Raw genomic sequence first — 24,120 nt, 5'->3', positions numbered from 1 at the left:
TTACATAAACGACATAGATGAGGGAATAAATAGCGACATAAGCAAATTTGCTGAGGTAAAAGCATTAGCTAGCTCAGTGGAAGGAACTGGTAGGGATTCAAAGTAGGAATACTTAGTGGCATGATTTTTCTTTGAAAACAATAAAATATGGTATAACAGAAGTGGGCAGCATGAATTACCAGGGCAGCGATAATGTGAGTTTTAGAGATAACAGTTATAGACAGAATGAGGTGGAGTTATTGGTGAATATTGGAAAGAAATTGGTACAAGGACAGCAGTGTAGATAGCGGAGGATCAGTGATGAGAAGGACGAGGAGAGAGAAAGAGAGGGGAGGGAGGGTTGGTCCAATACATATTATACAAACAGCGCTGGAAACAAAATGGACGAAATGAGGTAACCTGGAAGTGCGGGTAACACTGACGTATTTACCACAACTGACACATGGCTTAATATGAAGAATCGGGACACGTCACCTCAATGTCACATTCAGGGTTTTAAGTTGTTCCACGTTGATATAAATAACGGGAGAGGAGATGGGTGCCAGTATATGTCAGAAAACAATTGAACTGCTGCATAAAAACTGGCATGAGAAATGATAGAACACAAAAAATGTATTTCTGGGTAGAAGTTTGGGAGGGGAATGAAAAATTGACTTTAGTCGTGATATACCCTTCCCTCAGGATTGGATAAGGTTTAAAGGAGACTGCTCTGCGAGGAGACTGTTAAGGCTTCAAGGTACAGTACATATCTTTGTGTGTCACGCCCCACTCTCCGCCTTATATATGATTTCATTTTAAAAGGGAGGAAGCATAAATTTTCCTAAAAAAATGTGAAAATTTTATAATAAAAAAAATTCTCCCCAAAAATAGCGAATAATTCTGCCAATATTTTGGTGCATCCCGTTTGTATGATGATGACGTCATCACAATGATACAATAAGTCCAAGAGCAAATATTTTTTGTTAAATATATTTTTCTTTTTTTCCATGTACGTGTCTTAATTATTATCCTGTCCGTACTGTATGTAGGTTTTAGGAGGACCTGCCAGATTTGAATCATTAAACCAGATGCATTGTTCTATCCTTCTTATGTTATTATAATTCACCCACTAGACACAACCTGACTCTTGGCGACCCAAGACAACAGAAATATGTTCCAGTAAGAAATATGTGAGTAAACATAACTTACGTAAAATTGATGCTTTGTGCAAAATAATCCATCATATCGTCTTTTTTTCTTTTTTGAATTTCCCTTATGTGAGTCTGGTCGACGGCCACTGCCAGCGTTGGTTTCTCAATAAATCTGAAAATGTTATCCATCAAAATCAAGGAGATATTTTGTTTAAATATATAAACAATAAACAAAAATGCACAGTAATAATTAGATTGAAATTAAAAAGATGAAGAAGAAACATCCTAGTTAAGAATTACTCCAGTTTCTTCATTAAATCAGTAAGTGATAATCTTTATAAATTAACCTTTAGAAAATTATCTAATATCCACATCGTTTGGAATAGAAGAAAATATTAACTATACCACGGGTGGGGATAGAACCCGCGATCAGAGAGTCTCAAAACTCCAGACCGTCGCGTTAGCCACGGTGGTATGGTTTGTTTGCAATCGTGTCATTACGGTTTCGTGAGTCAAGAAAATATTGTTTGATGATTGAGACACTTGCGCAGCTGTTGGGCGTCTTTATTGTTGAAATGTTTCGCCAGTGTGGTAAACAGCTTCAGTGAAAGGTAAGATAATGTAATCAGTTCATAAACCTTAGAGATATAGGTTCAGGTGGTCAGTCCCTCAGCCTGGAGAAGAGTTCAGTATTTGACTGATGAAGTCTACCGCGTAGTCGATACGTTTCAATAATAAAGATTCCCAACTGCTGCACATGTGTCTAAATCATCAACTTGTCGGCATTTTATACCTTTTCCAACATACGAAATATTGTTCATTTAAACAGACACTCGGTAAACCTAGGAACGAAGATTGAGCCTTAATGTTGTGGAAGTAAGAGAAAGGAGGAACTGTCGAGAGAACTTTCTGTACAGGGGACACTAATAAGTTTTTCTAGAAAGGTGATACAAAGTTCTACTGTTTAAGAAGGTAAGGACTCAGCAAATAATGTTGAGCTTCGCAAATGATGTTGACAACTGTCGCAGTAACATTATGGAGAAGAAAATCCGAATTTCAAATACTTATTAATTCTTGGTCTTGCTCCTAGAAGATGTGATTACAAATTTCAGGCAGATATTAAATCAGAAAGCTCTTTAAAGTCAAACTAGTCAGTTTCTTTAATCTATTTTTTTCTACGTAATGAATCTGTGTTTTCATTTTATACCAAAAAATATTAATGCGATTCGCGTTATGGTTGTAAACTCTGATGCTGCCACAGACAACCATCTGATGACATGATTTTTCAAATGGTAGTGTGCATAGTCATACTGAAAGTGTGAAATGCCACGAGTCTTGTGGTATTTTGGGAAATGCTCTTTAAGGACACGTACTGTATATTGCGACTCCAAAATTAATGAAAAATTAGACAAATGTTCAACACCTAGATATCCTTTGTAGATTTTACGCCGTTGTAGACGTTTCGCCGTCCATTGACTTTATTGATAAAACCACTGAATGGCGAAGTGTACAAAGTGAAGTTGCCCAGTTGTTGTGCACTTGTCTTAATTCTTCATCTTGTCAGTAGTGCAAACCATTCATCCAAAAAAATAATATTTAGTCGCATGTGAAGGAAAATCGCTTGAAGAATTTGAACTAAATATGGAAAAAGAATTTTACAATAAGATAAATTGGAGGCAGTTTACAAAACGTGTAATATTTTGTATTTCGAGCAGAACTCCACTCAGTACTTAGGGAATTATTCTCCACAACAAATTTACGATAACTGAATAGCTGTCATGCCGTAATTCCACGGACATCATAATTCCAAGGGAATATTTTTATAGGGTAGCAGAAAATGAAGTATAGTAAGATCTCTGTAAGAAACTTACGTTGAAAATTTATCAGGAAAGAGTGAAAGATTGGTGACGAGGGTGAGTCCATGGTGAGCTGTCCAGGAGGCTATTCTCAAAGCCTTGGCTTCACGAGGACTAAACGGAAGATGTATAAAAATGCTGCACCTATATATGTGGTATTAAAAATGCATTTTAGTTACTCATTATCCTCCAGTTTCTAGTATATCATGTTTAGTAAATAAACAGATAAGTGTGGAAAATTTCTTCTCACACATAAATGAGCTACAAAAACTTATATCATACCTAACTTCATTTTCCGTGTTCTGAATAATAAGCAACATGGAATTCGTCATGGAGAAGGTCGTGTGGAGTTGCTGCAGCTGCTGGAGCGGCAGGTGAGTGACGACGAGGAGCCTCGTTGACCACTGCAGAAGATGACCCTTGAGGGACCGCTCAGCAAAGGCGGCGAGGAAAACTGTGTCGTCACTAATTACGACCACCGTCACGCACCATGACTCCTGCCGCTGCTGTTGATGTCAGTAGGAAACTAGGTGTGATATATTGGCTTAGGTGGTATGTGAGGGTAACCCACTTACCTTGGTAGTAATGTGAGAGTGGCACAGCTTCAACAGCAAAGTAAAAGTTTATCTGTAATGTACTTAGAGTCTGCCTGGTGTTTACCTGGAGTTGCTTCCGGAGGTCACAGCCTCCACGGCACATTCCCACACCAGGCCTCCTAACTGTTTTTATTAGGTAAGAGTGACCTACCCACCTCTGAATAAATGAGAGTGACTTACCCACCTCAACAATAGGGTGATAGAGCTCTAATAACCTCACCAGAAGTGTGAAACTTACAAAACCACCTCAATGAAAATACATATATTACCTATCTTCTCAACTGTAAATTAACAGTTACTTTCCCTTATCAGTTCTAATATCAATCTTACATTCTGGTTCAAGAATAATGTGTTGATATATGTGAATGCTTACTCAACCCTATAAGATCTTAAATAGGTATTACCAAGGCTGGCTCCTCCTTAGGAAAATTAATTAATAGAAAAAGAATAATAACATACAAATCTAAACACTGTATTGTTAGAATTGAAAATATAAAACATTTAAATATGAACTTTTATCCTACTTGAAAGAGAAATGAAAAATGAAATATAAAAATGATATTTGAATTCAATGCTAATATGTACAGTTAGATAACAAAAAAAGGCACAATACCGTGACTGGAACGATACACAAATAACCCGCACATAGAAGAGAGAAGCTTACGATGTCCTTGATTTCCTTAGAGAGAAGGCCCATGAAGGGTTTCTACATCTCCCTATACCTACTGATGTCTTTCTTGATCTAATCCGCCTCTGTGTGGACTCTAATTCCTTTTCCTTCCAAGGGAAATATTATTCTCAAACCTTCGGTGTGGCTATGGGCTTTCCTCTCTCTCCTGTCCTTGCTAATCTTTACATGGAATACTTCGAGACTGTTCTTCCTACCATCGATGTACAACCTTCACTCTGGCTCCGCTATGTGGATGACATCTTTGTTCTGTGGCCTCATGACTCCAGTTTCTTCCAACCTTTTCTTGAAGCTCTTAATAGTCTTGCCCCTTCCATTAAGTTTAAAGCTGAATGGGAATCTAATTCCTTGCTTCCTTTCCTTGATGTCCAGGTCCACCGCTCAGATACAGGTTTTTCCTTTTCCGTTTACCGAAAACCTATGCACAGTGGCATGCACATTCACTACTTTTCCTATCATGCTTCCCCTGTCAAGAAAAGTGTTCTTATCTCCCTCTTTCTCCGTGCCCTCCGCATCTGTGATCATCAGTTCCTTCCAGCAGAAATTTTCACCTGCTAAACGCAATTTCTTCTCTCCCAAACTCTCTACTCCTGGGAACTCTTCTATCCTCTGCCTTACCTACATTTCCGGTCTTTCTAATCTCAACAATTCTCTCCGTCCCTTAGACATCAAGCTTACCTTCCGCCAGACTAACACTCTTCGCACTAATCTCGTTCATACCTCTCCTCCCTCTACAGATGTTCCTGGTGTCTACTCTATTTCTTGCTCCTCCTGTCCTCTTCAATAATTTGGAGAAACTGTTCGATCTCTTTCTGACAGACTTAGGGAGCACAAAAATAGTGTTAGGCTTACCGACACTAACAATGCTCTTTTCTGTCACGTCAGAGATCATAGCCATCCTATTGCCTGGACTTCTGCTAAAACTGTCTTCCCTACTTCCAACTAATAGTCGCCGTCTAGTTGAATCCTCTCTAATACACAACTTTCCTTGTATGAATCTTAACCCTGGCTTCGTCTCTGTAGATGCCTTCCTCTCCCACCACATTGTATAATGCTCCAAACTTCAGAACACCCGTGACTTAACCTGACTCCTCATTTTTTCTTTCTTTTTCTGTTTCTTCTTCTCCCTCTTCCCCTTTCCTCTTTCCTTTTTCTCATCTGGGTTGTCTGTCTTTCTTCTGTCTCGTGTTTCTGTTCCTTCATTATTTCACCACTTCCCCTTTCACCCACCTCTGTGCACTTGCTCTCCCTCTGGGCACCTAGCTCCCTTGCAGTGCTCCTCTTTCTTTGTATTTGACTGGCTCCTCCTCCTTATTCCCCACTACTACCACTACCACTACTACTACTACCACTATTACTACTACTACTTCTACTATTTCTACCACCACTACTACTACTACTACCACCACTACTACTACTACTACCACCACTACCTCTTCCTGCCTATATATAGCCGTCCTGCTCCACCTCTGGTTAGTGTGACTTTGTAAATGGTCCAAGTCGGACCGAAACGTTGCCGTAAGCTTCTCTCTTCTATGTGCGGGTTATTTGTGCATGTACAGTTAGACTGAGGTGCCTGGTTTATGTTGTTGACACCGTGCATTGTAGAAATTGTAGCCGTTGCTGATGATGTGGGGGGTCACTGGGAACTTCCCTCATGGCAAACAAAGCACAGGGTAGGTAACGATGCCACTTCTTAGGTTTAAGGGAGCAAAGTTTCCTTAAAATGGATTTGAGAATTGAATGATGGCGCTCAATCCTCCCATTACAGCTGGGATGATAGGGTGTTGTGAAGAGAGGCTTCACTCCCAGAAGTTGGTAAAGATGTTGCATTAATTCAGATGTGAATTGTGTCCCACAGTCCGACAAAATCTCTCTAGGGATGCCCACTCTGGAGAAGATGGACAAAAGTGCTTCAGCCACCTCTGTAGTAGTTATGGACTTTAAGGGTGCGGCTTCAGGGAAACTTGAAGCATAATCAACTAATGTTAAAATATATCAATGTCCCCTAGATGAAAGTGGTGATAAAGGACCAACGATGTCAACAGCTACTCTTTCAAACGGTACCGCAAAGATTGACATTTCGACCATAGGTACTCGCCGGGTACCTCGGGAGGATGACAGTTGACAAACTTTACACGATCTACAATGTGTAGTGATATCTGAGGACATTTTGGGCCAAAAATAAGTTTCCCTAATTTTATTCAAGGTTTTACGGTGTGAGAAATGTCCGGCCACTGGCAGGTCATGAGCCATTTTAAGAACAGTCTCTCTGCATTGACTTGGAACAACTAAGATGGAATAGTCTATCTCATCTGAATTTAATTTGAATACTGACTTGTACAAGCTACCTTTTATATATTCAAATTTACATGAAAAGTTTTTCCTTTGGATAACTTGATTTTTGCTAGCTGCGTGATGGCAATTCTGAAGAGAAGGGCAATTATGTTGTAAATTGACAAAGGAGTCCTTCGATATATCTAAAGGCTTAAAGTCAGGGAAAATGAAAGGCTGGACAGTAGGAAAAGCCTGCACTTTGGTTTGAGCCCTAGTCAAGACATTTATAGTATCGGAGGCGATATCCTCACTTTCATCTAACAAGTGAACCGGTGATCCTACTACCTCGCTTTCGAGAGTAGTATCACTGGTTTCTAACCTCACCTGAATATCATGAGACATTGCCTCATCTGAACTGTCGAGGGGCTTTTGTCTTTACAGGAAGAGGAGCTGAAAAACTTATGTCCATGGTTGGTGATGAAAGGTCAACCTCAGAATGAAGAATGGCACCTTTTACATTACCTATTAGTACGGAGCAAGAAGTGATGGGAGCTAGTACGGCTTCGGACCAATCTGTGAACCATTTAGACCTAATATAACAACGGATGGTAGGAAAAAGTGTCTGTACTGCCCAAGTGATCTGAAAGGATAGCAGAGGCATGAGTGTCTTTAAGGTTAGGGGACAGCTTATCAGAAACGACTATACACGTGCATCCAGTGTCTGGTAAAATGGTAGATACATTAAGTCCATTAACTGTTCCCGAACAGAAATGTGCCTGGTCATTGCAGTTTTTAAAACATCTTCCAACTTTTTGCACTTTCTTAGGACAATTGGGACGTTTATGTCCCTTAACACCACATAAATGACAAACCAGAATAAAAGACGTCAGTTTACTTTCTACTAGAGGCTTTGATTTCTTAAGATCTGGTGAATTCTTGACCATAGGGTTCGATTCCTGTAGGTCTTTATGGGAATTGTAAGCCTCGGCATACAAGTCAGCGGCCTCAGCAACTTCCTCAGCTTTAATCAGGTTATGTTCTCTAATGAATGTTCTTATCTGGTGAAGAAGAGCTGTCAGGAACTGGTCAGCGACCATGAAGTCTCTAATAGATTCATAACTGTGATCAATTTCTGAACTCTCTATCCAAAAGTCGAACAAAAGAAAGAGTGCTACCTGTAACTGCTGAAAATTTTGGCCATGCTGTAAGGTGGCATACCTGAAATCTTTCCTATAAGAATTTGTGTTCTTTTGGTATGCTTTAAGGATTGCCTTCAGTAGGTTATAATTACACATGATATTCTGCGACAAAGTTGCATAGATATTCAAAGCTGTACCAGAAAATAACATACCTAACCTGGTAGCCCAGGTGTCAGCAGGCCATTCACAGAGGGTAGCGGTATTTTCAAACCTAATAATGTATGAGGTTATGTCTTCACCCTCTGTGAAGGGAGGTAGATTAGGTGCTGCACTATGCACACTAGCTGCATGATGTTCAATTACTCCTTCCTCTAATTGCTGTCGTGATAAGTTAACTTTTATTTTCTAATTCAAGGTTTGCTTTCTCTTCCTCATGATCTTTTTCTCTCTCTCCTAACTCATTTTCTCTAGCTCTTTCCTCACATTATCTTTTTCCTCAAGTTCTCTATCTTTTGCTCTTTCCTCAAGTTCTCTTAATTTAACTTGTTCCTCACAGACTTTAGCTCTCTCCTCACGATCAAGTCTATCACGCTCCTTTTTGTCTTCTCTTTCGATTCTCCCTCTCTCCTTTTTCTCCTCTCTTTCGATTCTCTCTCTCTCCTTTTTCTCTTTCCTTTTGAACTGACTTTCTTGGTTTTCTCTCTCTATTCTATCTCTTTCAATTCTTTCCTGGATCTTAGCGCTAATGAAAGCTAAATTTTTCCCCGTTATTCCTAACTTACTCCCAGTGTTCATCCAAAACTGGTACTCCTCCATACATGCAAGAATAACTTAAACTACCAGGGGAAAATGGAATGGGTATAAAAGAAAACGGAGGGTTCAATTCCTGCTCCACTCAAACTGTAAATAAGTCGGAGGGTTCGATCCCTGCTTCGATTAAACAGTATGCATGAATGAAAACGGTGGGTTCTATGCTGGCTCTGACCAAACAGTAAGTAGAATGGGGTCCCTTGACCATTCACTAACAAATCAAGTGTCCTACAACAGTTCCCTTGATATAATAAATAGTGCTCAATGAAACAATTTGTCACTGGAAAAACTCGGGTCCCTAGAGTCTGTTTCTCCAAATCACTTCAAGCTCCAAAACAAAAGGTGAGAGAATTAACTAGTATCTCCTGTCTTGACTTGACTTACAATAAATTGAGGCTATAACAATCACCAAATCTTTTAAATACCTGTACTGTAGTCCTACCATAGAGAATGATTACTCATGGCTGGTGGTAACCGTCTGTGGTATGCGGCGTTGAAGTTCCAATGGTAGATTCGAGACGGATTCGAATTTTCATTCAGTCGAGTGATCCTGGCAAGGTCGCCACTTGTGAAGGCTTACTCAGCCCTTACATTCTGGTTCAAGAATAATGTGCTGATATATGTGAAGGCTTACTCAGCCCTGTAAGATCTTAAATAGGTATTACCAAGGCTGGCTCCTCCTTAGGAAAATTAAAAAATATTAAAGAATAATAGCATACAAATATAAACACTTTATTGTTAGAATTGAAAATATAAAACATTTAAATATGAACTTTTATCCTGCTTGAAAGAGAAATGAAAAATGATATTTGAATTCAAAGCTAATATGTACAGTTAGACTGGGGTGTCTGGTGGAGGTTGACACCGCGCATGATAGAAATTATAGCCGTTGCTAATGGTGTGGGGGGTCACAGCTGGTGAGTGACAACCCAACGACTATTAAGTCACAGTATGTCTTTTTTTGAATGATCCGTCAAGATGATAGGAACGCAGGTCCTTCACCAGTGCAAAGATGAGGGGTAGTTGCCTGGGGTTGGCTACACTCAGGTATGTAGATCATTGGTGACGTCCCAGAACTCGTGTGAAGTTTGTCTCCTTCAGCACTGTCTCTATAGCTGCCAGATGACCCAAGCTGACATTCCAAGCTAGAAATAGACAAAAGTTAACCACTGCTCGATAAGTCACTCTCCATGATAAGTGTAAGGTACTTAAAAGAATGGTGAGGATTTAAAAGCAAGATGTGACACATGAAAGTCAAGGCATTATGAACTAAGTTTCAGAACTAGTTAAAAGTGAAGCTTTTAGCTGAGATATTCGCTAAAATAGGAGCAGAGGCTTTCACTTACAGTTGTGTTGAGAGCTGTGAGTCAAGTGATTATCCATTTGGTCGGAGCACTACACGTCACCTTTCCGGGTGGAAAAAGGGAAGGGGGGATAGCGGGAGCTAAACATTGACCCTACTTCAACAAGCAGACTGGCAATCAAACTATCGTCACCATATATTCGCTCGCTACTCCTATCTGTTGAACTTTTCCCTCACATTATACTTCCCAGTAATCATGAACCACTTACTCTTTTAGCCTCTGAAATCATCCAGGAGAACTGAACTTCTAAGTTGGCGTCACCAGCCTGAACTTTCACCTCAAACAACGTTATCCCAACGCTAGACTGCATCAATGACATTAGCTCCTGAAACAATGAAAAAAAATGTATTGAGAAAGTGATTAATAGTTTTCCTAAACCTTTCATTCATTCTCCTCGAATTCCAGGATGCCATGGGCCCCATTTAAAGAAAATTGTTTATTTTTCACTTACAATGAAGAATGGGGTCTTCGAGGAGACATCGTCAAGGAAGAAGATAACTGAACAACGGGAGTCTGATCCAGAATGCATTTCCAGGGTAGTCTCAACAGCCCTCGCTGCTGCTCCGACTCCTAAGGTGAGAAAGAACACAGTGAAAATTAGTGATAAAATGTTTCATTTACAAAGGCAAAGCATCTTTCATTTCTATGTATTATAATAATATTCAAGAAAAATACAACTCATAAATGTATGAATATTCAATTACCTGTTGCGTGAGGCAGCTGCACAAAAATCAACAATACTACAGTAAACAGTATCGACTCTGCAACCATGTTGGAAGTCCTAGTCCCAGCTGAAAAACATTTGTGAAATTTTAAGTAAATTAAATATTTTTGCTGTAAATATTTAAGAATTGTAGCTGTGTGTTCCTTCTAATAATTACTAAAAATAAAAGAAAAAACGAAATAGCAATGAAATAATTTGGTTTTCACTATATTTAGAATTGATTACATATAAATATATGTATTTAATTAAAATTGGATTCCTATAATGCATAATATAATAAAAATAAAAAAAAAAACACATTACTCAATATTTTTTCATGGTATGTGTGGAAAATTAAATTTACCTGGATGTAACTCATACGATACATGCCAGTAAATGGTAACAAAGATAACTGTTATTTATCAAAGCTACATAGACAAGTAGGAATTTTGGGACACCTAGGTCACAAAAAATGTCCCCCTTCGATACCTACAACTGTCATATCCACAAGTCACTATTGACCTATATTAATTTCAAATGAAATATACACTACCAGAAATTATGGTAAACATTAATATAAATTTGTGGACTGTGTGTTAAAATTAATAAATGATTACATATACACATTTATGTAACAGAAGGAGAATTTATAATCATAACACTCACCAATTTGTCTGAAGATTATTGTGTGTCATACTCAAAAGCCCCCCTGTCTAAATTTATGAAGAAATTACTGGCCAGAATTCTAAACATAAACATAAACATGACTTCGCTGGGGTAATATCTTGTTTCCATATAATTACGGAGTCATGTCCAGTCGCCTGATTTCTCACGTTATGCACGACTGCAATTCCAACAATTTTGGCTCCTTTTTGAGAGGTTTTAAGTCCAATATAACCCCTAGAGCGACGAAAATTATGCACATTGCACTAATGTGCTTGTATCACATTCAAACAACAATGGCGTCTCCTTCCCCAGCGATGCTAACCCACCGTTGCTGGTTTATTTTTCTATTTACAAATTAATTTTTATTAACTACAATATAGGCCATCAATTTACATATAAAATACTGTATTTCTGGAAAATATATACAGTATTTTCCACACTGCGGCCGGGTGGAGTTCGTTGCTAAATGACTCAAATTGCTCATTTGGCAATGGTGGAGGACCTGGGTACATATAGGATCTGGCTTACACATGGCGACATATTACACAAGATTTAATCACCCCTTTTACACTTTGCCATCCTTGTGGAATCCAGAAAGTTTCCCTAATACAATTTAAGGTATCTTGTACCCCACCATGCATTACATTTTTATGAGCATTTAAAACAATTAAATTTGTTAGATGATGAGTTTTGGGCAGTAAGATAGGGTGTTTAGCATAATCACCATACCTTCCTCTGCACCTAATTACATTGTTCTCTAAATGCAGCCCCAATTTCTCTATTATTGAACCTTTCACAATTTTTCTTTCCATCATCAATTTAATCTCATTTCCATAGATTTCTTCTTGTACCCTCTTTATCCAATATTCAAGAGGATGTGAAAACTTATATGAAATATTCATCTTGTTTAGAAATTTAAACACCAACTTAGTTACATTGATTAGTTTGGGTAAAGAAGAATACCAATTTATATCAATGGCTAAGGAAGGAGAAAGTATTGGAGCGGTGGTCACAGTAATTTCAACAGGAGCAATATACGCCTTTTGTACAGGCCAATTAGCTTTATTTACCAACCAACTCGGTCCTTTAACCAATGATACAGCATTTACAAATTTAGCAAAAGGTAAAACTCGAGACAAGAAATCAGCTGGATTCTCCTCACCAGGTATATGATTAAATGTTAAAATATGCTGACCCAAGCTATTATACTTCTCTTGCATCTTATTAATTTCAGTGTATTGTCCTCATCGCCTCCGAGCCGTGTGGACGAGCTGCGCAGACGCTCCTGTTTGAGTTTGTTTTGCGCAGTTTACCTGATTGAGCTGCCCCTAGCGTTGGTTGGTGGAAACTTTATTTTCTCCAACATGGCGCTGAATAGCAGAAGAAGAATCAACACTGTCTGCATTGAGATGATCCGTGGTGCTGTCACAGGATCCAACATGGATTTATTATTACCAGCGATCATTCGCGATACCTATGGTATAGCAAATGAGGAGATATGTGGTGTCGCATTAAATGGAATGACAAGAATCTTCGTTAAGATGACGTCTGCACAAGTCTACGAGGCAGTGGTCGACAAGTATCAGGAGACCATCATACAGGTTAATACAGCTGTGTCGGTGAGACTTCATGATGTATCTCGACATTACACCTGGGTGAAAATCAGGAATGTGCCTTTTGAGGCGACTGATTTTGATATTACCAGTGAACTGCGTACTTATGGGACGGTTCACGTAGCCACAGCAGGGAGATGGGCAACTGGACCGTATGCAGGTGCGCTGGAAGGCGCGTATACAGTTAAAATGACTCTTCGGCACCCTATTCCTTCATATATTGTGTTGAAAGAATTAAGGACTCAAGTCTATGTAACGTATGCGGGGCAACAACGTACGTGTCGGCTATGTGGGTCATATGACCACATCGCGGCGCAGTGTGAGAAACGAAGTGGGTACCCGGCACAACAGCAACGGCAACAGCAGCAACAGCAACAGCAGCAACAGCAGCCAGTGGACGAGGTTGGTGATGAGCGAGAACAGTCTCTTGCTACACCGCCCCAACAACGGTTGTCATGGAGTGAGAAGGTAGACAAGGAAAAGGAGCTTGAATCGCCAGTTGTAACGCTACAAGGAGAATCTCAGTCATTGGACATACATAAGGTTTTTGAGGAGAGACTACCTAATATGGGTGAAGAAGTGGCGGCGTCTTTGGTAAAGGCGTTGGATGACTTGTTAGAGGAATCGGTCCTAGATCAGGTGGAAGACCCAGGCTCAGTTCTGGGGAAGGCTGTGAATGATGGTATGGCAGAAGATGACGGTTTGTCGACGAGAGAGTCTACAGGATTGAAGGTGCATGCAGTAGAGGTGGAGGTGCATCAGGACGGTGCTTCAGATGTCAAAATGCAGGTGGAGGGCGGGACACGAAAGAGGACTGCAGCATCATCGGATTCTGATGATGTGCTCACTCCTGCCCAACGCCCTGGGAAAAAGTCTTGGGTGGAGGTACAGAAGAGAGGGAATGGTGAACCCAAGGATCAAGGGATTGCAAAGGTGATTCCCAACAAAGGGGGGAGGGACAGAGGTGTTGCAAAACGAACTGGGGTAAAGTCAATGCCGGGGACAAAAGGAAAACCCATTTGTTGAATTCAAGTGTTTTACTATAAATATTAACGGGTTGAGAGCTGAGAGGAAGCTTAAGTGGTTTAATGAGTATTTGGTGAGACTTGGTGTGGATGTGGTATTCTTACAGGAACATAATTTTAGGCCTGGTTATGAGTTGGATATGAGTGGTTATAATGTGTACATGGAACATGCGACACGTTTGAAAGGTGGGGCTGCCATTTTGGTAAAGGAAACTAGCCCGTTTATAGTAAGGCGTAGTGAAGGGGGGGAGGGGAGGGTAATTAGGGTGGATGGAACTTGGGGTAGGGTTCCCATTAGTTTAGTATGTGTATATGGTCCGGCTGAGGGTGACGTGAGTATTAAAACTAAATTTGTTCGGGACGTGCTGGTCTATTTTTTACGTGGTTTACCGAATGTTGCAATAATAGGCGGAGATTGGAATTGCGTGATACGTCGTAAAGATGTGGAGCCCAGAGGTGCGGGGTGTTGTTTGGGTATATTGGGGGATATATTGACCGGGGTGGGGTTAAAGGATGTGTGTGGGGGGGGAGGGATGGTAGAGCATACCTTCATTAAACGAGGTTATGCGGCGAGGTTGGACCGAATGTACGTGCCTTGTGCGGTTACTGTGCGGAGGGTGGATGTGATAGATGTGGTTTTTTCGGATCATAGAGGAGTGGTAATAGATGTGGATATTGAGGGTGTGCCTCGGAGGGGTCCATCATTTTGGAAATTGAATGTAAAGTTATTAAAGGAAGAGGATAGTCTTTTGTCTTTTGGACATATGTGGGATCGTTTAGTGGTAGAAGCACCAGGGGATGTTGCCATGGTTAATTGGTGGGAAACAATAGCTAAAAAACGTATCAAGGAATATTATATTAATCGAGGGAAGAGATATAATCAGTTACAATACGGTTTTCAAAAATATTTAGAGGGGCAGTTGCGCGACTGTTATGCACACATTAATGCTAATTATCCTGTTATTGAAATTGAAAGTTTGAAGGAAAATATCCGGAATTTACAAAATGAGAGGTTTGATGGGGAAAGGCTTAAGGGCGGGATTGAGGAGGTTTTGTGGGGAGATCGGCCGTCGGCGTGTGTGTTGCGGAGTCAACACACACGTCGCAAGGCAATGGAGTTAATGGGGTTGAATGTTCAGGTAGGTATGCAAGGGTATAAAGTGGACCAGGTGTTGACGACGACTGAGGGTATGAGTGGGTATATTGATGCTTGGGTTAAGTTGAAAACGCAAAGTGTGGGAATAAGTGAAATAGCATTACAGTCAATTGGAAGGTTTGTGCAGTGTGAGTTGACAGAGCATGATCGATTCGTTTTGGAAGGGCCGATAACGGAGTGCGAGACATGGGTAGCTTTATCCGGGGCGCAATTAGGAAAGGCACCAGGAATTGATGGGTTGCCCAGTGACTTTTATCTCCAAAATTGGAGCGTTTTAAAAGAATTTTTGGTAAGATTATTCAATATCATTAAGCGGGATCGGGTTTTAGGGGCACAGCAGCGGATGGCTGTGGTCGTTTTAGTGCCTAAAGGTGAGCCATTAACAGTTAAAGACTATCGTGCTATTTCGTTATTGTGTGGTGATTATAAGATTTTTGCAAGAATTTTAGCTAACAGAATAAAAAAGGTCCTGGGTAAAGTGATCGATAAGGGACAATATGGGGTGCCGGGAAGGTCTATGTATGACGGGCATGGTTTGATTAGAAGTTTTATTGAAGAAAGAGTAAAATTGGGAGTGGGGGGGGTGTTGGCTATAGATTGGGAGGCGGCATATGATAGTGTAGAAAGGGAAGCGTTATGGAAGATTATGAGATGGCAGGGGTTTGGAGAGGAAATTATATCATGGGCCAAATTAATGTATCAAGATGCATCCTTGCGGGTGCAGGTAAATGGAAGGTTAGGAGAACAAATTCAGATGAGCAGGGGTCTACGTCAAGGTTGTCCCCTTTCACAAATATTTTTTGCGTGTTTACAGGATCCCTTTTATAGAGGAATTAGGGTCTTATTGGCAGCAAATGGGGTTGGTGACGAAAGGGGTGGGGGGGCTGGCATTGTTGGATATGTTGATGACACAACGATTTTAGTAAGTGGTAACAGGGATTTGCCTCGGGTGGAAAAGTTAGTAAATGTTTTTGAAAAGGCTTCTGGCATGTCAATTAATAAGGAGAAAACGAAGTATATGGATCTTGGAGATAGGTTAAGTGAGGAATGTGAAGTAGTTGAAAGGTGGAAAAAGGTGGACCAATTACTGATATGTGGGATCGTTTATGTAAGTGATATCAAGTTAGCACAACAAATAAATTCAGTGCGTATTGTAGATGGTGTACTGAAGCGCCTCAGTGGTTTACGAGCTGCACACTTAACTTTGCATCAAAGAGTAATTACAACGAATGTCCTATTATATAGTAAACTTTGGCATGTAGCAGCAATATATCCGATACTTCGTAGTGAGATACAAAGGTTACAAAAGCGCGTTTTTAGATTCATTTGGGGTACTGGAAGCGAATGGTTAGGTAGAGCGGTTGTCACACTCCCGGTTGGCCGTGGAGGGCTGGGTCTTATAGCTGTTGAAAAGAGGATTATGAGTGTGTATTTGAAACGTAGTTATAAGCGGGAGGGGGGGGCGAGGGAAGGCGGACTTCATAAGATACGTCAGGATATGCAACGGTGGTGGGTGGGTAGGGAGTTCATAATAGGTGAGGCAATGTTACGGGTCATCATAAACATGAGCGATCCTTCACATATTAAATTGGGAAACCTTGATGGGGTGGAAGGTAAGGCAGTGGTAGCAGTGGTAGAAGGTGTTTATCCGATGTATGATTGGCGTAATATCTGGGGGCGTTTGAACAAATTACGTTTAAAACCTAAAGTACGAGAAGTAATGTATAGATTTTTACATGGGATCTTACCGTCTGGAATGGTTTTATTCCATAAGAGAATACGGGAGGATGGGATATGCAAGGCTTGTGGTGGATGGGAGACTGTTTTCCATATAGTGTATTTTTGCGAATGTATTGAACTAATAAGGGTTTGGTTGGGTAAGGTAATAAGGTTAGTGGGAGGGGGGGGTTTGCAGGTGTTGAGGGTTTTAAGCTTAGACATAGGTGGGGTGAATCAGATGGTAGAGAATGCGGTAGGGTATATAATTACGGATTATATTTATATGTCTTGGGCTATGAGAGGAGCGAACGTGTGTGAAAGAATTAATGCATTAACAGCAACTTTTTATAGGACAAAGTGTAGAAATAAGGAGGTGTATGGGGGGAGATGGGAGAGGGATTTAAGTGAGGGTTATAGGAATTTCACTTTACGGGATTTACGGGAGTTGAAAGGCAGGTAAGGGGGATGAAATGGGCTGGTTTCCTAGAATGGGCGGTAGCATGATGAGTTTGATGAATGTTATATGAGGTATGTCTGGGGTACAATTTTAACATTATTTGTTCCGAGTGTTTCAAGTACAATACAGTTATATTTGGAATTATCGACCTATAACTATGTATGTGTATATATATGCATGTGTTGTATGTGTGTGTATATATGTATGTATATGTATGTATGTATGTGTATATATGTATATATGTGTAGGCAAAATGAAAGGGGGTAAGGCAGCCGGGATTGATGGGATAAAGATAGAAATGTTAAAAGCAGGTGGGGATATAGTTTTGGAGTGGTTGGTGCAATTATTTAATAAATGTATGGAAGAGGGTAAGGTACCTAGGGATTGGCAGAGAGCATGCATAGTTCCTTTGTATAAAGGCAAAGGGGATAAAAGAGAGTGCAAAAATTATAGGGGGATAAGTCTGTTGAGTGTACCTGGTAAAGTGTATGGTAGAGTTATAATTGAAAGAATTAAGAGTAAGACGGAGAATAGGATAGCAGATGAACAAGGAGGCTTTAGGAAAGGTAGGGGGTGTGTGGACCAGGTGTTTACAGTGAAACATATAAGTGAACAGTATTTAGATAAGGCTAAAGAGGTCTTTGTGGCATTTATGGATTTGGAAAAGGCATATGACAGGGTGGATAGGGGGGCAATGTGGCAGATGTTGCAAGTGTATGGTGTAGGAGGTAGGTTACTGAAAGCAGTGAAGAGTTTTTACGAGGATAGTGAGGCTCAAGTTAGAGTATGTAGGAAAGAAGGAAATTTTTTCCCAGTAAAGGTAGGCCTTAGACAAGGATGTGTGATGTCACCGTGGTTGTTTAATATATTTATAGATGGGGTTGTAAGAGAAGTAAATGCGAGGGTCTTGGCAAGAGGCGTGGAGTTAAAAGACAAAGAATCACACACAAAGTGGGAGTTGTCACAGCTGCTCTTTGCTGATGACACTGTGCTCTTGGGAGATTCTGAAGAGAAGTTGCAGAGATTGGTGGATGAATTTGGTAGGGTGTGCAAAAGAAGAAAATTAAAGGTGAATACAGGAAAGAGTAAGGTTATGAGGATAACAAAAAGATTAGGTGATGAAAGATTGAATATCAGATTGGAGGGAGAGAGTATGGAGGAGGTGAATGTATTCAGATATTTGGGAGTGGACGTGTCAGCGGATGGGTCTATGAAAGATGAGGTGAATCATAGAATTGATGAGGGAAAAAGAGTGAGTGGTGCACTTAGGAGTCTGTGGAGACAAAGAACTTTGTCCTTGGAGGCAAAGAGGGGAATGTATGAGAGTATAGTTTTACCAACGCTCTTATATGGGTGTGAAGCGTGGGTGATGAATGTTGCAGCGAGGAGAAGGCTGGAGGCAGTGGAGATGTCATGTCTGAGGGCAATGTGTGGTGTGAATATAATGCAGAGAATTCGTAGTTTGGAAGTTAGGAGGAGGTGCGGGATTACCAAAACTGTTGTCCAGAGGGCTGAGGAAGGGTTGTTGAGGTGGTTCGGACATGTAGAGAGAATGGAGCGAAACAGAATGACTTCAAGAGTGTATCAGTCTGTAGTGGAAGGAAGGCGGGGTAGGGGTCGGCCTAGGAAGGGTTGGAGGGAGGGGGTAAAGGAGGTTTTGTGTGCGAGGGGCTTGGACTTCCAGCAGGCATGCGTGAGCGTGTTTGATAGGAGTGAATGGAGACAAATGGTTTTTAATACTTGACGTGCTGTTGGAGTGTGAGCAAAGTAACATTTATGAAGGGATTCAGGGAAACCGGCAGGCCGGACTTGAGTCCTGGAGATGGGAAGTACAGTGCCTGCACTCTGAAGGAGGGGTGTTAATGTTGCAGTTTAAAAACTGTAGTGTAAAGCACCCTTCTGGCAAGACAGTGATGGAGTGAATGATGGTGAAAGTTTTTCTTTTTCGGGCCACCCTGCCTTGGTGGGACTCGGCCGGTGTGATAATAAAAAAAAAAAAAAAAAAATATGTGTGTATATATATATATATATATATATATATATATATATATATATATGTATATATGTATGTATGTATATGTGTATATATGTATGTATTGTATGTATGTTTACTTTCTTGTATATACCTTTAATGGTTTTTCTCATGAACATTTTCAATGATATACAATACATATTTTCTATGCGCATTTATGATTTTGATACAATGTGTAAATGTCAAAATGGCTTTTTATGTTCCAGTTTAATTTACAATTGTATTTTTGTAAGCACAATTGATTTGGTGCCAATAGAAGTATGTAGTTTAAGAGTTTTACGAACCCTTGAAGTTGTAAGAATTGGATGAAGTTATTCATGGTTGAGTTGACATAATATTATAACTGACGTTGTAAGTGATTGTGTTTAATTAGACAACATACTTTATATACTTATTTATATGTATGTACATGTATGTAAATTGAAGTCTGATTTTAAAGGTGAAGAGTGGGTTTTCCTTTTTTGTTCTTTTTTTTTTTTCTCTTGATGGTAATACAAGGTTGTATCATGTACACCAACAAATATGGTTAGGGGAATGTGGTAAAATTTTCGTGTTGATTAGACATTTATAATACAGATGAAATACTAGGCTTAGGTTAGGGTAAATTTATGATAATTGTGGAATGTTCTTTGATTCAAACTGCTCTTTATTATACTTGTATTTTATTATTCTAGTGTGAATTAAGAGCAAGGATGATTAATTTGAGGAAGAGTTAATATAGGTTTGCATGTTTTTGCGAAAAGTTAACTTATCCACATGTAGCTAGTATAGGACAATTTTAAGCTTCGGTATCTGATTTTATATGTAGGTAATAGTGGTCATATTTGTTATATTGTAATGTTATTCGTTAATGTTTCAATATCTAATGTAACGTTTTTTCAGTTATTTGTTCATATATTGTCATCTTTAGGGTTTTTCCTTTTGTCTATTGTCTATTGTTGGTTTTAAATAAAATATAAAAAAAAAAATTTCAGTGACTCTATTTTGTACATTCACAATTTTACTGTGTAGCTAATATTTATCTCCTGCAACTTATTTCTTATATAATTAGCTTATTTTGTTGAGAAATGGCATTACCAGTTAAGTTTAAATATAGGAAAACTTAACTTAGAAAGACAACTCATCGCCTGCACAGCCGCCCCTGCAGACGAGGTCTTGAGAAGCTGTCGAAGTCATCTCTCAACGGGCCATAAAGAGTTATAATTTGTAAGATTATAAATTACCCCTAGGGGGTGTTATGTCAGCATATTTCATTCACTGATGGCTGACAAACTTACTTGTGTGGACTCAAAGGTCTGCATATCACCAGGGTTATGATAAGTGACTAACTCACGACTTTATACTCAACTGCGCAGTCAATAGTAGTACATCACAAGTTAGAACACTTACCTGGGTATATGTATCTGACCCGTAATTATGCCCGGATATCCGTTGAGTTGATTGAAGAATAGTGGTCTTTGAAGAATGTCGCACTACACTCTGTTGGATCGCAACACTCGTTGTTACACTGTTCATTAATAATTGTTCACACAATATCACTAAGAAGTTGATCACACTTCTCTGTAAGTGTTTATTGTGTTTGAAAGACACTTTGTTCACACTAATGCACAGATCGTTCTTTGTTGGTTATCCTGGCGTATGTGTCACTCTCAGTAGAATCAAAAGTAATCTGAAGACGCCACAGCGCCCCACGCCATTACTCCCCTAGCACAAAGGAAAAGCTGACCTAGTACTTTTGCTTCCTTGCCACTTTCTCGATGAAGCAAAGCAGAATGTTTGATTCTTGCTGTCTTAAGCATAGACAACAATGTCCACTATCTTTACTATGGTAATAAAGTGGGAGCAGGATTTTCCTTAATTATCCTGCTAAGGTAAGAGATGAACTGTCTTTTATTAAGCTACACTTTGCAACACAGGACCGCACGGAGCGTCGAGCCACGTCACATACTGGTACTGCATCTGGGGTCAATTACTCGCTGTAGCAGTAAACAAGATATTTGCCCCTTATGAGAGGGTTGGGCCGCTCAGGGATGAAAGGGGCTGGAGGGGCTGAAGGGGGCTGAATGGGGCTGAAGGGGGCTGAAGGGGGCTGATCCCCCCTCCTGGAGAAAATTTCTCCACATATATGACAAGTACATAAATGGCTGTTAATTCCAGCTGAGGTAAGGTATATGATTGAATTGGAGACACTTTAGCCTTAGACATAACAAGAGAAATAACACTATTACATTGAAGGTAAGCAACTGCTCCATATGCCAAATTTGAAGCATCACAAAAAATGTGGAGTATATTTTTCCCATCTGGATTGGTCACCTGGCATGAGAACTCCAACACTGGAATTTTTTCATAATCACCAATTAATTCATCCCACCTGTTAATGAATTCCTCAGGTAGAGTTTCATCCCAAGCACATTTAAGCTTCCATGCTTCTTGAAATAATAATTTTCCTCTTATAGTAAGGGGTGACACTAAACCTAGTGGATCAAAACATTTGGAAACTCTCAGTTAATATATTGGGCATACTGTAATTATTAGGTTTTAACATTAACAAATCTCTCTCAGTATCCCAAGTTAATCCCAATACATTACTACATTTTGGTATTTCATCTCCAGGGAAATCTTTACTTATTTTGTCCTTTAATTTGGATGAATTACTATTTCATTCCCTCAGAGGCATATTTGCACTTTGCATTATTTTATTAGCCTCTCCATAACTCATTAACAGTTCCTCTTCAGTTGACGTCACACCCAGGAAATTGTCCACATAAAATTGTGTGCTCATTATTTTACTCAATGGACTTGCCGTACGTTTAAGGTGTGCATTTATCGTCGCTTGAAGTAGGAACGGACTGGATGTAGCACCAAATAATACGCTCCTAAAGTGAAAGGTTTTCAAAGGGCTAAGTGGGTCATTAGGATTCTTAGGCCATAAGAAGTGGGTACAATCCCGGTTAGCCTCTTGTAAACCCACTCTTAGGAAAGCTTTACTTATGTCAGCCGTAAAGGCATAATTCTTCACATTGAAATTTAATAAGATATCTCCTAATTTTTCCGTCAACGACGGACCTGTCATCAAACAGTCATTTAAACTAGGTACATTTTTGTTACTCCTGGCACTACAATTAAACACAATCCTCAGAGGAGTGGTCTTAGAATCCTTCTTCACTCCGTGATGTGGCAAATAGTGATCATAAATTTTGGCTAGCTCAGGATTTACCTCTTCTATAAATTTATTAATTAACTGATCAGTAATTATATCATTATAGGAAGTCAACAATTCTTGTGTCTTACTCAGTTCGCGGAGCTGAGCCTTTAATTGACCATATGCCATTCTGTAATTAGTGGGCAATTCTGGATGGTTCAGTCTCCACGGAAGTCGTACCCAGTATTGTCCAGATTCAAATTTTGCATCTCTCAGGTACTGTTCCTGAGTAAAAGAATCGTTTGGACTTTCTTCATTTACATTTATTCCAATGCCGTCTAATTCCCACAATTTATGCACTGGCTCAACACCATCCTTTATGGAAGAATTATACTGGGGCACAATAGTATGATAGTATGATAGTATTTATACTTTCCTCTAGTGATGCATTATTATTACGAGGAATCCTACCATACATTACATGGCCTCCTGCAGTCTTTAAAAGGGTGACACCACATTTCTTTACCATACCCTTTGCAAAGGAGGCATAATAGTCACTACCTATCAAAATATTTATTGGGCCTACAGAATCATCATTTACACCAGAAGGTGCTAAATTTACATTATGTGAAAGTCTTTCTGTAGCTTTACTAAGCCCTACTGTAGATATTTTCTCTGGAAGTCTATCTACAATTACTGCATTAACACTTTTTTTTCTCATTGCCCAACCTGACAGTTACATAAATCGTGTCATACAATTGAGCTCCTTTATCTGAAAGAAAATCAGATAATTTTAGAGTTGTAGGATCGCCCATTTGTACTTTCATCCCATTAAGACATTTACGTTTAATGAAAGTACGCTGGGATCCTTGGTCTAATAATGCAGTTACATTTTTTGATTTATGCCTTTTATCATAAATTTTTACCTGTAACACAGGTAAGGCTACTTCAGCAAAACCATCATTATTAACATTACAGCAATTTTTACATTAGCCACTGTTGTGTCAGGATTGTCAACTTTATTATCAACATTATCATATAGGCCCTTACACATGACTATATGATGTCTTCCTTTGTGACATTGATAACAGTTTTTAATTTGGCATGACAATCCTTTACATTGTGATTACCTAGATATCTGATGCATCTGCCAAGCTCCTCCAACTTTCAACTTTATCATTCCATGAATTGTATGCATTGCAATTCTTAGAAAAATGAGTAACCTTGCAGAAAAGACAATCTCTCTTTTCTTTGACTGGTTTCTTATTAACTGGGCTACTCTTAGGAAGGTATTTATTCTTCTTACCTTGTGAAGAATCATTATTTCTGATTCCTGCTACTTGATATGTACCTATGCAACTCTTATTAGTAGATGAATTCTGATTATTAACATTGGGATAATTTTTCCCTTTGTGAAACTTGACAGATACTTCAGAGTTATTATGTGTTGCATCTTTAAAATGAGTTGGTTGGCTGGTCTGCAACTGAACAATTAATTCTTGTAGAGCTAGTCTTATTTCCTCCAGACCAAAATAACCTTTGTGATACTTGTTTGAGAACCATTCAAGTGTTTCGCAGCTTAATTTATTCTGTGCAATGGCACTCAATAACCAGTCTGATTCCTTCAGATTATGTTTATTACTTAAAGTTTTGAGAGTCCTCTCCAATTTAACTCTAAACTACTGTAAACCTTTGTAAGTGTGATCTGGAGGTTTTAAATTAACAATGATATTCACTAGATCCAACC

The 24,120-nt window shown here is 39.4% G+C and overlaps 1 protein-coding gene across 1 annotated transcript in view; it reads right to left on the bottom strand.

The window, feature by feature from the left end:
• The window catches only part of LOC128688812 (glutamate receptor ionotropic, delta-2-like), a 109,414-nt gene that overhangs the window by 36,538 nt on the left and 48,756 nt on the right, over positions 1–24,120 (bottom strand). The window contains exons 2-6 of the mRNA XM_070085676.1: positions 10,312–10,430; positions 10,069–10,185; positions 3,269–3,492; positions 3,002–3,130; positions 1,189–1,302 (exon numbers count right to left, since the gene is read on the bottom strand). Of these exons, the coding sequence (XP_069941777.1) occupies positions 1,189–1,302; positions 3,002–3,130; positions 3,269–3,492; positions 10,069–10,185; positions 10,312–10,430 (703 nt within the window). The remainder of the gene's footprint in view (positions 1–1,188; positions 1,303–3,001; positions 3,131–3,268; positions 3,493–10,068; positions 10,186–10,311; positions 10,431–24,120) is intronic.

Source organism: Cherax quadricarinatus, chromosome 16 (genome assembly GCF_038502225.1).
Source record: "Cherax quadricarinatus isolate ZL_2023a chromosome 16, ASM3850222v1, whole genome shotgun sequence".
NCBI classification, from domain to species: domain Eukaryota; kingdom Metazoa; phylum Arthropoda; class Malacostraca; order Decapoda; family Parastacidae; genus Cherax; species Cherax quadricarinatus.
The sequence above is the reverse complement of the archived record's forward strand: the minus strand, read 5'-3'. Positions and strand labels throughout refer to the sequence as shown.